Source organism: Octopus bimaculoides, chromosome 1 (genome assembly GCF_001194135.2).
Source record: "Octopus bimaculoides isolate UCB-OBI-ISO-001 chromosome 1, ASM119413v2, whole genome shotgun sequence".
Lineage (NCBI taxonomy): Eukaryota > Metazoa > Mollusca > Cephalopoda > Octopoda > Octopodidae > Octopus > Octopus bimaculoides.
In genome coordinates, this window is record NC_068981.1 from 73,893,395 (window position 1) to 73,908,523 (window position 15,129).

Here is a 15,129-nt window from a genome sequence, read left to right on the forward strand (position 1 = left end):
AACATTTTACACACACACACACATCATGGAATAGTGGATGTTAAATGATGATGATGATGATGATGATTTCCTGAAGTGAGAATATCATACAAAATATTATTTATATATATATATACATATATATATATATATATATAAAACAAATTCTACATATAAATAATTAGTATATAATATATATGTAATGATAATATATAATATACAATATATATTATATATTTAAATGTGTGAAATCTCGCATAAATGTATTATGATTTATTTATTCCATTATTTATTTACATGGGTACACAAGAAGTATGTCTGGAAATATATTAGCTGCATTTCTTCTTTAGGTAAGTTGTTTTTGTGTGTCTTGTCTTTCATTTTCCATATGGAATTTGCTTTTGGTTTGTATAACCATAATTGTTATCAGTAATTAAAGCACCATCATATGTGTCTTTTGATATGACATTCTCTTCAAGTATTCCTTAGCAAGAAATGTAGATGGTAGAAGAGAAAGAATGGATGTGAGAGGGAGAGAGAGAGACAGAGTTGGGCAGGGATAGAGAGATAGAAATAAAAGAGAAGGAAACAAGATAACAAAGACGGCAGATACTATGAGCGATCGTCTGTCATTTCCAGGAACTGTGCATAGACTTCCCTGGTGCAGTCTCCTTTAGTGTTGAACGAGAACTTGTAATAACTGCCATCAGCACATACAACTGAAATTACATAAAATGACAGGAATTGAATAACTTTTGTAGTGAATTTTTTATGAAAGACATTCAGACATTGATTTAAATATACTTTTTTGAATTCTTTTCAGTGTTTCAGACTCTTAACCCTTTTGCATTCAGATTGCTCTCTCAGATGTAACGCTTATTTATTCACATTATTGAATTATCCTGAAACTCCAAAATTTTGAAGATGTAGTTTATTTTTTAAAATGGCATTGTAGGGTAGGTATGCCTGATTGAGCCAGTTTGAACATAAAACAAGTAGGAATATATTAACAAGATATGGTTGGTTTAAATGCTAAAGAGTGAAACTGTCTTCATGATGAGGCGCTTCCTAGAGAAGGTTCTTAGTCAATAATACTTAATTTGGTACTCAGTTGATTGAATCATTCAAATGACTAAGTTTACCTATTGAGTTACATTTCTTTAGAGAGTTATCTCCCCCCAGGAAGTTAATCCAGATAATCTATGGCAGTATACACGAAGGCCTACATGTAACAGGCATTTGGACAGTTTCTGTCTGCAAAATTTTATTCACAAACAAAAGCAATGACAGAAGACACCGATTTACGGTACCTCACAATCAGATCAAGCTAAGAACTAGATGGCTGTGAAACAATCTTCTCAACTGCTTACACATCCAACATAAGAAATATAATAAACATGGGAAATGTAAGTTATCTAGTATATATAAATCACAGTATGTATGTGTATACTGACTAATGCATACATTTCCACAATTCTCAACCGATTTTCACCAAACTTTACACACACATTACTTATGTGCCAAGGATGGTTATGTACTATAACATTTTGCTCAAAGCTCCCACATAAATGGACAAACCTGGAAAAACGGTGGTTTACATGGGATTTTCTCTAATTCATTGTATGTACATAGTTTTTTTTTTGTATGTAGGGTCTTCTATACCTTTTAAATCTATATGGTCATATATTGGCAGTAGAGAATATTTTGGGGAAGTTTTTACAATTTTTTTACTTATTATTTATATGTTGTAACTGTGTATTATTACTTTCTATATTTTTTTTATGTGTGCATTGGTGTATAGTGTCTGAAGGATTTGGTTAGAGAATATAAATGTGAAAGGATTTCGACTGTTCTCCATACTTTTTTTGTCTATATGGTCATATATTTGCATTACAGAATATTTTTTAGTTGTTTTCACATTTTTTAAATTTATTTATTTATATGTTAAACCATCCAAAGGAAGGGTGCATCTGATAATATTAATATACAGAAAGGTTTTATGAGGATCTTTTTCTATCAGTGAGAGCCAAATGGTTTGAGAAGGAAACTAAAATTCAAAACAGAACAAAAGTGCTTACCTATCACAGAATTATTGTCAGAGCCAAAGGCACAAATGCAATGTGTGGCACCTCCAGGGACTTGGAATTTAGAAAAACTCCATTTTGAACTAAAATATTTTGGCAAGAAACTCGCTGACGCTAAACTGAAAAGAAATAAAAAAAGCAAAACAACTATATGAACAAAAACAAACAAACTTTGAGAAACGGAATGTTACTATAGGACGTCCCAAAAGTCACTGATGAGATTCAATTTTTAATAAGTTTCTTAACTTCACAAATAAATGCATGAAATTTTGATGGGGCAACTGCTCATACTGCAAGAGAAACAATGCAATTGTTATGGCAGTGCTTTGGAGAGAATAATCTCCCACTACGGCAATATCAACTGGCCTTCACTAGCTCAAATTTTTTCTTGTAAGGATACCTGAAAGAGAGGGTTTACGTCAACAAGCTGGAGACCCTGATGCAACTGAAGGAGAACATCAATAGAGAAATCAGAGAAGTGGGGTCTGAAACTCTTGAGGGTGTTATGGTGCAAGTTTTGGAAAGAGCATGGGCATGTGAAGCCAAAAATGGCTGCCATTTCAGCGATGTCATTTTTCATATGTAATGTAGTGGTATTGCAAAATTTGACTTGTGCATATTAATTTCCATTGTGTCCTTTATATTGTATCAAAATTTCATGCATTTATTTGTTAAGTTAAGGAATATATTAAAAATTGAAACCCATCAGTGACCTTTGGGACACACTGTATAAGGCTCAAATGGATACAAGATGTGTGTGTGTATCAGGGGTGTGCACTGCACACCCATTGAAAATGGCAAACTCATTATAAATATTAACCTTATTCATGAATTCAACCACAAATCATAATGGAAAACTTTTGTTAAACCCCTGCTTGAAATTTGGTGGCAGGTGTCCTGAAATAACACTGCACACCTCACAGCACATTGTATCATAATACGGTACCGGGTGTATCATAGGATAAAGGGAGAATGGCAAAAAATTAATAGCTAAGGGTGTGTGACAGCTTTGACAGCATGGTCGCATGTTCGTTTTTGTGGTGAAGTTGTATGTTCAAATTAATTTTAAATTCCTAAACTACATCCAATTTTTGTTTTACAATAATTTTTTTTTTCTTACAATATCTTGATATAACTTTGATCTTAATTTGCTTTCAAAACTGTGTCACGCTGAATATCCCCAAGAACTATGTTATGGGTACACGTGTCTGTGGAGTGCTCAGCCACTTGCACGTTAATTTCACGAGCAGGCTGTTCCGTTGATCAGATCAACCGGAACCCTCGACGTCGTAAGCGACGGACTGCCAACATAATCATAGTATGATCAGTGTAGCAGAACACCCAATGACAACCACTACCATACACCACTTGTATGTGTGTGCATGCATACATGTGTGTGTGTGTGTGTATGAATGTATTTTTTCAAATAAAGAAGTATTGCACATTACAAAAATCTATCAGAAACTGAAGTTGTTTTATATGCCAAACAAAAAATTTGTACATGTAACCTTTTACATGTTACTTGTTTCAGTTGTTAGACTATGGTCAAGCTGGGGTACTGCCTCAATTTTAGTCAAACGAATTGATCTCTGTACTTATTTTTTTAAGTCTGGTATCTATTCTATTAGTCTCTGGCCAAATTGCTAAGTTATGAGGATGTAAATACACAAACACTGGTTATCAAGTAGTGGTGGAGGATGAACACAGACTCATACACACACATATTTACACAATAGGCTTCTTTCAGTATGTCTGCCAAATCCACTCACAGGGCCTGGTCAGTCTTGGGCTATAACAGAAGACACTTTTCCAAAGTGCCATGCAGCAGAACTGAACTTGGAACTACATGGTTAGGAAGTAAATTTTCCAAGAAGTTTCAACTATGTGTAACCTTTTACAATTTTTTTTCTCTCTTACTTTGCCAAAAAAACTGGTTAGTGTGCACAAGACCATTTTCAACAGAGCCACTGTGGCCGTAGGAAAGGGGGAAAAATTATACAGAACAGCTGAGATTTGACTCTACTAACGACACCTAGTGGTCAGTTATAATGTTAAACTGGGCACACATGATTTAAGTGATTTTTGTTAGAACTATGTCTGTTCTTTTTTTTTTTTTACAAGTGGATCTCTACTTATGTATGCCAGGCAAAGTAAAATAACAATAATACACAAGGGATAATTGCATAAACATAACGATGTGGCTGTTAATTAAAATACCTTGATTGCTTGTTCTTCTTTGGATCTTCACATGAAAAGATGTGTACAGTACCGTGGTCACTTGAAACACATAATAATGTTGAATCCTGATTAAAGTTTAAACTGAAATAAAAGTTTAAAATACATAAGATAATATTTTACAATAAAAATATCACTCTGCTCATCTTCATGGACTACATATCAGGTTTTGAAGTTTCTATAGGTTTACATGGTTTGAGTTAGCATATCTCTACAGTTTATTTTAATCACAGTTAATTTCCCTATGAGCTTGAAAGTTTTATATATTTATCTTTTAAGCATTCAAACAGGTCATATCAAGCCCAAAATGTTCTACCAGTTTTATGTTCAAACTACCTCACAACATCATTGAAATCTCAAGGCTACAAGATAATACATAATTCAAATTAATGTGAATGAATAAGCTTTGGTTTGACAAAGTCATCTGAATGCTAAGGATTAAAGCCATTGGCAAATAGACTACTTTTTACTCTACTTTTCATCTCTAGAAAAAAATATATTACCAATTAAAGCATTGTTGTGTAGCTCTAAAATAAGACATTTTATTAGCTTCTCTCCATCAACTTGAAAAATAAATGGTATTCCTATTTTTACAAATGCACAAATTTGAATAACTGTGCAACAGCTCAAAGAAAAAAAAAACAATCAGATGTTAAAAAAATTAAATTGAGTTAAGACATAAATAAAAGAATAAAAGTTTGTGACATGACACTAACCAGTATATATGAGCATTGTTGGCTCCACGTCGCAGTTCATGCAACAGTGTACAGTCTGACGTATCAAATACTCGAATTAACGTTCCCTACAATAAAGAAGTAGGGCAGCTGGATAAGAAATAGATTCAAAACAAGAAAAAGAAAACAATATGAAAATCAATCAAAAATTTAATAAGAATGCAGAGATATTAATGCGATTTCGGGCCTAGAATGTCTTCATTTCAATCTCCATTTCATCCGGTGTTAAGTTGCATGCTTCAGCTAGATACATTATGTTGCTTTCAGTCAACTGTATTGTGAAATAGCTACAACTTGTTGTTGCATATTTTTTCTTTTTTTTTATCAATCATTCAAATATCAATAAAAATATATAAATACAAGCTTAAAAGCTGCACCATGGCTAATTGGGCCTGTGGCCCAAAACTAAAGAGTGCAACAAGAGTGCATCTATTGGTATGGTATTACTTTAAATTCAGTGTAAATGAAAAGCTTGTAAGTTCACAAATGTTTGGAGTTCTCTTAAAATTTGAATTTTCAACTGTTAGCATATAACAAATCCTCATCCAGACCTGATCCCAATGTTGGATGTTCAAGAACCAAATGAAGGGTAGATTTTCAATCCTGGGATCATACTGATTCCAAAAAGGTATAATATGTCTATGTAGAGCAAATGTAGACTGAGAGACAGAGGTCCCAGATGGATGGATAGACAGAATTTCACACTTATTATAGAAATACACGAGTGGAATGGCTTGCTATCCAGTCAAACTAAAACAAAGCAGATTTATGAGCACTGCCAGTTAGTTTATAACAGACATAACCATATTGTCAGTAGCCCAGTATCTTTACCTAAAAAGTACCGACTGAGGCATACATATGGACATACATAAAACATACACATTGGAACATACATACACAAACTATCAGCGTGTGTGTTCTTGTCTTGACATCACTTGATAACTGTAGATGAGTGCCACTATCATACAAGCAGTGTTATTTATTTTCAATATTCTTTGAGAACAGGTCTGGTCATTAGATAGCATTACTGTTCTTGGAAATAGGTGAAGGTTGGGGACAGGAAGAGCATCCAGCCACAGTAAATCTGCCTCAATAAACTCTGTCCAGCCCCATGCAAGAATCGAAAAGTACACATTAAAATGATGATGATTATAGAGATATATGTTAAATCATAAAACACATACACACCTGTGTGTATATGTCCAAAAGATCAATGTGTTCAAGCACTAAATCTGGGGTTCCAAGAAGTCCTTATGCCACCAACTTTATTCAATGATGAACTACGTTATTTTCTCACAAGGGACACTACTCTAGATCCATGTCTACTGTATGCAGAGCATTTCTTCTGTTTGTTTTAGGCTGTTTCTAAGTTTTAAGAGCTCTTAAAGAGATTAAGCAAGCCTAAATTTGTTTAATTAACACATACTATGAGGGAAAAAATAGGTCTTTAAAGTCTAAATTAGGAAATATTACACACTTCTTTTGTAAGGATATGATTCATTACGTCATTACAAAACTATTCATTGTTTTGGGATGGGACATGGAATGGGAAGTGAGTCCTCATTTTTTAACTCTTCTGAGGATAGCACAAGCTTTGAAAGTGCTTAATTATACACTAAAGAAAGATTGTACACTTTCACATCCAGGCTATTTATTTACATAACTATATAAAAAAAAGAAAATTTATTACATTATTAAAATATTAAAACTATTAGATTATTTTACTATTTGCTTTGATTTGGTCTGGAGAAAGGGACTGAGCCCAAAGTGCCTTTGCATGCCCTCTTAGGTCACTGGATCTTAAATTGACTCATCATCATGCATGTTAGAATACAGAAGTGAGACAGAGTTGTATGACTACTTGGCTATTCCTATTCTATAGGTGAAGGCACATGACTCGATGGTTAGAGCATCAGGCTCACAATCATGAGGTTGTGAGTTTGATTCCCGGACTGGGCTGTTGGTCATGCTTTTTAGGCAAGATACTTTATTTCATGCTGCTCTAGTTCACTCAGCTACAGAAATGAGTTGCAACATCATTGGTGCCAAGCTGTGTCGGCTTTTCCCTTTCCCTCACGCAACATGGGTGGTGTGGAGAGGGGAGGTTGGTATGCATGGAGGACAACCTTGTCCGAACTTGTGCCTCAGAGGGTAACTTTCTAGATGCAATCCCATGGTCATTCACAACCAAAGTGGGTCTTCATTCTATAGGTATTAATAGCAATGATTGTTATGGAGGTAAAATAGGAAACTGAGACCTTAGCTGACTTGCTGGAAACTTACAATTATCACATAGGACTTGTTTATAATCCTATAGTCGGTATCTTTTTACTTTTCAGTGTACGAAGTAGTTTATCACTACAAGCTAATAAAACCCTAGTACCCATCAATCACAGTGATATAACTGTTAATAGCCAAGTGAACTGCAGAACTGAAATTTTAGTAGCATCATCTTATTCTCTGCTTGTATGGGTTAGACAGAATTTGTTGAGGCAGATTTTCTGAGGCCAAATGCCTTTTCCCGTTACCAGCTCTCACCCGTTTCCAAGTAGGGTAATATTTCTCCATGGCCAGATACATTTTCATGGAAGACTGCTTATATGCCAATGATGCTCTTCAAGGCAAGAAGATGCACACATACTCATGACAAGATTCTTCAGTTTTATATATAAACAAGCAAATAGAAAGTTGTGATTTTCATGCCTTTCACAATATCATTAAGTACGTAAAATGATGAGAGATTGATTTTGAACTGAGAAACAAAACCACACTATAGTTCAATTTGCTCACAGTTTTCTTTTACCTTGTGACATACACAAATAAAATGGAAAATATAGTGAAATTAAATTTATTTTTTTAATTCTTAAAAACAAATTACAAATCAATCTTTACAAAAGCAGTTTAATAATTTGTAACTTAACAATATACTTCTGACTTACTTTCTCTGATGCTGTTCCTAGGCGGGTGCCTTGTAAATTTAATGCAATGCAACTGAGAGCTGCTTCATGTGCTGGAATATCTAATGGTGTTTTCTCAGTATTAGCAAGGTCCACCAACTGGACATGTCCAGTCTTACGGCCAGGAAATGCTAACAATGAGTTGTTACTGTTCGGACACATGACACACAGTCCTACAAATATTAAAAACAAAATTAGTTGAAAACTCAGAATATCACAGAAACTAATTTCAATTATGAAGGAAAAACATCCAAGGAATATAGAAATACTTTTGATATATATAATTTCTCACAGAGTAAAACTAAAACTGTTTAGAGAATAAACCATTCAGAAATCCTAATTCCACATAAAAAGGAAATAGTTAAGTTAATATTGATTTCAAATTTTAGCACAATGCCATCAAGTGCAGGACAAGGGGGTAGGTCGATTACATCGACCCCAGTGCTCAACTGGTACTTAAATTATCAACCCTGAAAAGATGAAAAGCAAAGATGACCTCAGAAGAATTTGAACTCAAAGTGTAAGGACAGATGAAATACCACTAAGCGTTTTGCCTGCCATGCTAAAGATTCTGCAAGCTCGCTGCCTTTATAGCTAATTTAATATTAACATTTGATACAGGAATTATTGAAAAGGTTAACTAGAAACACTTGTAAGGTGCTGAGGAAAGAATATCAATGACAATAATGACTAAGAATGGTGGTTTGACAAGAATTATTGGAGCATCAGGAAAAACCACATAAAATACATCTAGTACACTCTGTAGAGTGGTTGGTGATAGGAACAGCATCAAGGCAAATAACATACACAAGCATGAGACTATGGAAGCGACAGCTCCCAACAGGAGATGACTAACTGTAATAGGGAAATGAAATGTCTTAAAGTGACCTGAAAAACAGATAAACAATTAACACTTACCTTTAGGGTTGGAACAAGTTTCAAATACATGTAGCTGCTGTGGGTTTTGAGTAAAAGTGTAAACTTTGATAAGAGAATCAAGAACAACAACAATTCTAGAAAACAAAAAAGAAAAAAAAATATGTATAAAAATTATAAATTTTATTTTGTTGTGTCTGGGGAGAGTCATTCTCTTTTAGTGCCGTTGTTCGGATAATGGACAAAGTCAATGACTATTGGAAAGGTTGCAAGATGCAGCAAAGATTTTTTAAAAAATAAATAAGTAAATGAGTGGAAATTTTACTGGTGAGTGTGTTAAATAATTAGGCACTAAAAGAGAATGACTCTCCCCAAACAACAAAATATGCTTCAGCACATGAGTTCACATAAAGAATCTTGCAAATCAAATCCAAAAAGGAAATATAAATTTTATCTTTTCCAGAAAATCATGCAAATATGAAAAAAGAAAACAGAAAAATTATAAATTAAAAAGAGAAACAAAGGAAAAGATTTCTTTTATCTAAATTTCATATACTTTGAAAAAGATTAAAATACGTTTTGAATGTTCTTTTCATTTAAGGTTAATTAGTTTCGAGCAGTAGTTCTCAACCAGGGTCCATATGTCCCTTGAGGGTCCACATAAGATTTTGATGTTAAAATTCATCTGCGATAAATTGGTTATACTTCTACAACACACAGAATATTTTATAATTCCTAATATTTAAACAAAAAAAAATATCACCTGAGTAAAATAAGAATCAAAGGGGTCCATGGAGAAACACTGGTTTAGGGGTTTAGGATATAGTAAACTAATTAAAAATATCAATCTGGAGAAACAACAAAACTTCCATGAAAAACTGACATCATGAGACTGAGTGGAAAAGTATGACAAGCACCACAATGCAGAATAAAGACTAAATAAAGACAGTTGCATCAAGAGGTGCCCATCTCTAATTGCAGAGGGAACACATGGAAGGGGTGGACCCAAGAAGACATGGGATGAAGTAGTGAGAAAGGATCTACAGATGTTGGGACTCACAGAGGGAATGACAAGGGACCAAAACACCTAGCGGTTTGTGGTGCTGGAAAGGACATGTCAAGTTAAGTAAAAGCATGGTTGCCTTTGCATACAGATTCATCCCCTGCAACCCTCCCCAGCTGATCAGCCCTAATCTTGTGGGTTCATAGGTGCTGGTGCCACCGAAGACTACTCCTTTGTCTATAATGTGAGCTTCCTGTTTTAAAGTGATCTAAATTCAAATCTTCCATTTTAAATGCCATGTTAATTTATGTTCCAAGCAGCAGGTTAATAATGACAAAATTATTGTTCTAAATTCTTCATTATTTCCAAAATTAATTTTAAAAATATGATAACAAAAGGGTAAACTACACCAGCAAAGAATCATCATCATCAGCATCATCTCATTTAACATCCATTTTTCTATGCTGGCATGAGCTGGATGGTTTGACAGGAGTTGGTCAGCTGGAGAGCTGCACCAGGCTCCAATTGTCAGTTTAGCATGGTTTCTATGGCTGGGTGCCCTTCTTAATGCCAATCACTTTACAGTGTGTACTGGGTGCTTTTTATGTGGTTCCTTTATGATTGCCTTATACATGGCACCAGTATGGGTGCATGTTTTTATGTGACACTGACAAGGGTGCTTTTTACATGGCACTAGCTAGCACAGGAGCTTTTTACATAGCATCAGCAAGGATACTTTTTGTGTGGCATCATAATGGATGCTTTTTTGTATTCAACTTGCTAAAAAAATAGCAGCTAAATTTCTCACAATTAAACCCCACTGCTTGAAAATTCAAACCTTAACATCTCAAAAGCATACTGAATGATGTAGCACTAGATATATTGTCCTGAAACGAAAATCACAAAAATGGGATGGATAAGGCTAGAATGTATTTGATAATACTTCTTCTAGGTCAGGAACAATGTGGAGATATACAATAACAACCTACAATTAAATAAGAATGTTTTAATAATCTAAAAAAAAAAAAAAACTAAACATCTCTCAAGAGTTCTAAGATACAAAAGAGCTTTGTTTCCAATTATACTTATAACCATTTCCCCTTTCAACCATTTCCTTTAAAGCCATTAAAATTTAAACTGGCTATATCCGGCCCAAATTTTCTACCTGTTTTATGTTCAAACTGGCTAGGCCAGCATCTCACTCCTACCGTATAATGTCATTCTAAAGATAAACAATGACATCATTGAAATCTCAGAGCTACAAGATAATGCAGGATTAATTCAAAACAATGTGAATAAATAAATATTACATTTGACAAAGTAATCTGAATGCTAAAGGGTTAACATATCTTATTTCTACAACTTTGGTTGCTACAACTCTTTGCCTACTGTTGCTCACAAATTTACTAAGGCTTGTGTATCCTTGAGTGTGAAGAGATCTCTAGTCAAAGATAAGTGAGAAAAAAAAAAGAAAAGGAAAAGGTGCATTTCATTTCTTCTATGACTGTTTGTATTGTTTAATGGCAAGCACGTGAGGCTCAGAGTGACTTACAAAATTACATTGTCTCAAAAGTTGACTATCTATTAGTATTAGTAGCTGTATCATCATCATCGTCATTTAACGTCCGCTTTCCATGCTAGCATGGGTTGGACGATTTGACTAAGGACTGGTGAACCAGATGGCTACACCAGGCTCCAATCTGATTTGGCAGAGTTTCTACAGCTGGATGCCCTTCCTAATGCCAACCACTCCGAGAGTGTAGTGGGTGCTTTAACGTGCCACCGGCACGAAGGCCAGTCAGGAGGTACTGGCAACGGCCACGCTCAAAATGATAAAATGGTATGTGCAAAGAAGTAGCAGCTAGGAGTTCTTTCTCTGCCTTAGAGAAACAAACTGCCTATCTATTAGGTATAGAACACTGTAACACAAGGAAGAATTGGCAGAGTATTAGGGCATCAGATAGAACCCAGACAGTTGGAACAAATATCACAAGGCATTCTAAGTTCAAATCCTACCACAGTCAAATTTGCCTCTCATCCATTCCGGAGTTTAACAGAAATGTAGCTCTATATGGCAATGAACTAGTAGAATTGTAAGTGGTTGAACCTGAGTTTATATTCCACCATGGCATATATGAGTGGTATGCTTAGTCTATGGCCCAGTTTAACACCACCACCTGACACCTTTGGTTTATTTAGGGAAATCCAATCTGATATATGTATTTGGGCTCATCTCCCTCCCTCGTACTTGTCTCAGAGAACCTGAAAACAATCATAGCCACAGCTTTCCTTAGAAAAACAAATAAATTATCATTAACTAGAACATAATAGCTACCAGCTAAACACACTTCTCATTTATCATCTTTAATATCAGCATTGTCATCTATTTTACAACAAACAGAATGATCTAATTTATATCACTGGACATTTGGTTAATAAGAAATACTATGCCAGTAGGGAAAATAGATGTTAATGATGATGATGAACATTTTCAAATAATTTGTATCAACAGAAATTTCTAGAAACAAATTATTTTAGGTTTTGGAAAGAAAGTCCCTTTCTTGTCACTTCCAGAATTTTCACAATATTCTCTAACTCAATTTAAAGCTCCTATCAGGGTTTGATTACAGATTGATTTAGCTGCTATTGTTAGCAAATTGAATAATCATATAGAGACTTCTGTGCTGGTATTTTAAACCCTTTTGTTGCCATATTTCTGTTGAAATACATTGTCTTTGTTTCAATTAATTTTGAAAATAATAAAGGGTTTAGTAAAATAATTTTGTCATTATTAAGGTGTCGTTTAGAATATAAATTAATATGAAATTTTGAGGGAAGGTTTTAATTTAAACCACTTTAAATTGATGTAAAAAAAGCTTCTGGAACTAAGCATATCTACAGCTCTACAAGAAATCTCATTAGTAAGCTCTATGGATGTTGATAAACATGGTTACCTATGAAACAAAAAGCACACAACAAAAGTGCCAAATATTTTACAAAAAACAAATAGTGATCTAGTAAGTTGAGCCTCGATGTGGTCAGTTGATCTATAAGGATAAGCAATGAAATTCCCCCTAAAATCATATCATACCCTCTTTAAAAAAAAAAAGCAGGTTCACACAGCATAATGTTGTCCTAAATATGAAGTACATTCAAAAAGTATCAGACTTTATTCGTGGACAAAATCCTCCCATCTGATATGTCTAGAGTACAGACGTAGTGAGCACTCGTCAGATTTTCATTTTCACCAAATGCAGAGGAGACATTGCATCAAGTTTTGCCAAAAGTTTGGTGATATTCAAGCTCAAACCACCCAGAAGATTCAGCAGGCCTTTTGCTGTGATGCCTTGGCAAAACTCTAATCAAGGAGTGGTACAACTACTTCAAATATGGCTGCACCTCAGTGGATATCAAGGTATGTTCAGCAGGCCATCCACAAGCTGAAACAAGGAGCTGACTGAGAAGGTCTGGTGAATAGCTATGTAAGACGGTCATATAACAACAATCCAGCAAATTGCTCACAAAATGGGAATAAGTATAGGATTAGTGTATTCCAGCTTAATGGAGGATTTGTGCATGCCAAGAGTGTCAGCGAAATCTGTCCCCAAAGTGTTGGTAGAGCAGCAGAAGCAACTCTACATGGAAATCGCCCAGCTCATGCCAGACTGTGCAAACTAGGACTCAGACATTCATGAAGACCATCATCACTAATGTTGAGACATGGGTTTATGGTCTCTGCTTGATGTATTCAGACAACTTGCATGAAAACAAAAATCTGACAAGCATGCAGAAAACGTCTGTTCTCTAGGCATAACAGCTAGGAATTAATGCAACCTACTGGCATGAAAATTTTCACGTATGCACAGGAAGGGTGACAACACCTCTCACCCAAAGGATTTTGCCCATACAGCATTAGTTTGGTGAGAAAAAAAAATTGGATACTTTTTGAATGTACCTTGTACACTCTTTCTAAATATAAAATTGGTTGTTCATGGTTGGAATGCCTTTAGAAGTAGTCCCTTTAATCAGAGCTAAACCGGGCTTTACACCAATAACAAAATATAACCCATACATAAAGTATGCTCTCTGTAAGAATAGATTAAAAGTGACATAAGTACAAGGAAAGCAGACAGTCAAATAGTCAGTAAGGAGAAGTTTAAGAGATACAGGGCAAAGTACAGAAGAGTCAAGCAGCTTTACAATACAATAAGTGGGGTAGAGTAGGTCAAAACAATCCAGATAGAATATGAAAAAAAAAGAAAAAGAAACTGGAAGAGAAATAGCTATTAAGAGAGGAAAAAAACGTTACTAAAGAATGCTAATTTTATCAACCAGCTCAAATTATGAGGATGGTGACTGATAATCATGGAGAGAGAACAAACAAAACTGGTAAATTAGTGATTCAATTAACATTAAACTTGATATATTTAGGATGGTCTGTTGATATTGAGATATCATTTGATTTTTTAATGCCATTTTACTAGGCTGAGTTGTGAGGTAAGAAGTTTGCTTCCCAACCACATGGCCCCGGGTTCAGTCCCATTGCAAGGCACCAAGCCAACCAAATCCTTGTGAATGGATTTAGTGGACAGAAACTCAAAGAAGTCCACCATGTGTGTGTATGTGTGTGCGTGTATCTTTATGTTTGACTCCACCACTGCTTGACAACAAAGTGTTGTTTTGTTTACATCCCTGTAACATAGCAGTACAGCAAAAGGGACTAATGGGATAAGTATCAAACTTAAAATAAGTACTGGGAGCAAAGTGCTTGACTAAACCAGGGGTTCCCAACCTTATTTTGCTTGTGGAGCCCCTGAGAGCTATCTTATCATCTATGGACCCCATATATACAGATGTAAATTTTTGAAATAAAATATTTGTTTGTAGGTTAGTAAAAACTTACAATGAAACAATTTCGTTACATTCCTAACATAAATTCCAAATACAAATCTTGAAAATTTCAATAAATATAGGTACCTCTCCTAGTAAACAAAATTTATATATGGACCCACAAATTGCAATTTTTTAATTGTGGACCCCTTTAAAGCTTCTGTGGACCCCTGGTGGTCCATGTGGATCCTGGTTTGACTAAAACAAATAAAAGATAGAAGATAACTGAATAACTAAAGGTGTGTGGGAAGCTATGCATCTTTAGTTATTCAAAATGTAAAAAGAAAATTTCTTTTTAATATAAAAAAAAATGCAAAAAATGTAAGAAGAGATTTTAAAATATGTAAAAAAAATTAAAAAAAAAAAAAAAA

General features: G+C 34.6%; 1 protein-coding gene across 1 annotated transcript in view; it reads right to left on the reverse strand.

The window, feature by feature from the left end:
* Positions 1–237: 237 nt before the first annotated feature.
* Positions 238–15,129, reverse strand: part of LOC106867748 (WD repeat domain phosphoinositide-interacting protein 3) — a 67,079-nt gene continuing 52,187 nt past the window's right edge. The window contains exons 5-10 of the mRNA XM_014912711.2: positions 8,908–9,002; positions 7,972–8,162; positions 5,015–5,100; positions 4,281–4,382; positions 2,058–2,182; positions 238–698 (exon numbers count right to left, since the gene is read on the reverse strand). Of these exons, the coding sequence (XP_014768197.1) occupies positions 592–698; positions 2,058–2,182; positions 4,281–4,382; positions 5,015–5,100; positions 7,972–8,162; positions 8,908–9,002 (706 nt within the window). The 3' untranslated portion in view covers positions 238–591. The remainder of the gene's footprint in view (positions 699–2,057; positions 2,183–4,280; positions 4,383–5,014; positions 5,101–7,971; positions 8,163–8,907; positions 9,003–15,129) is intronic.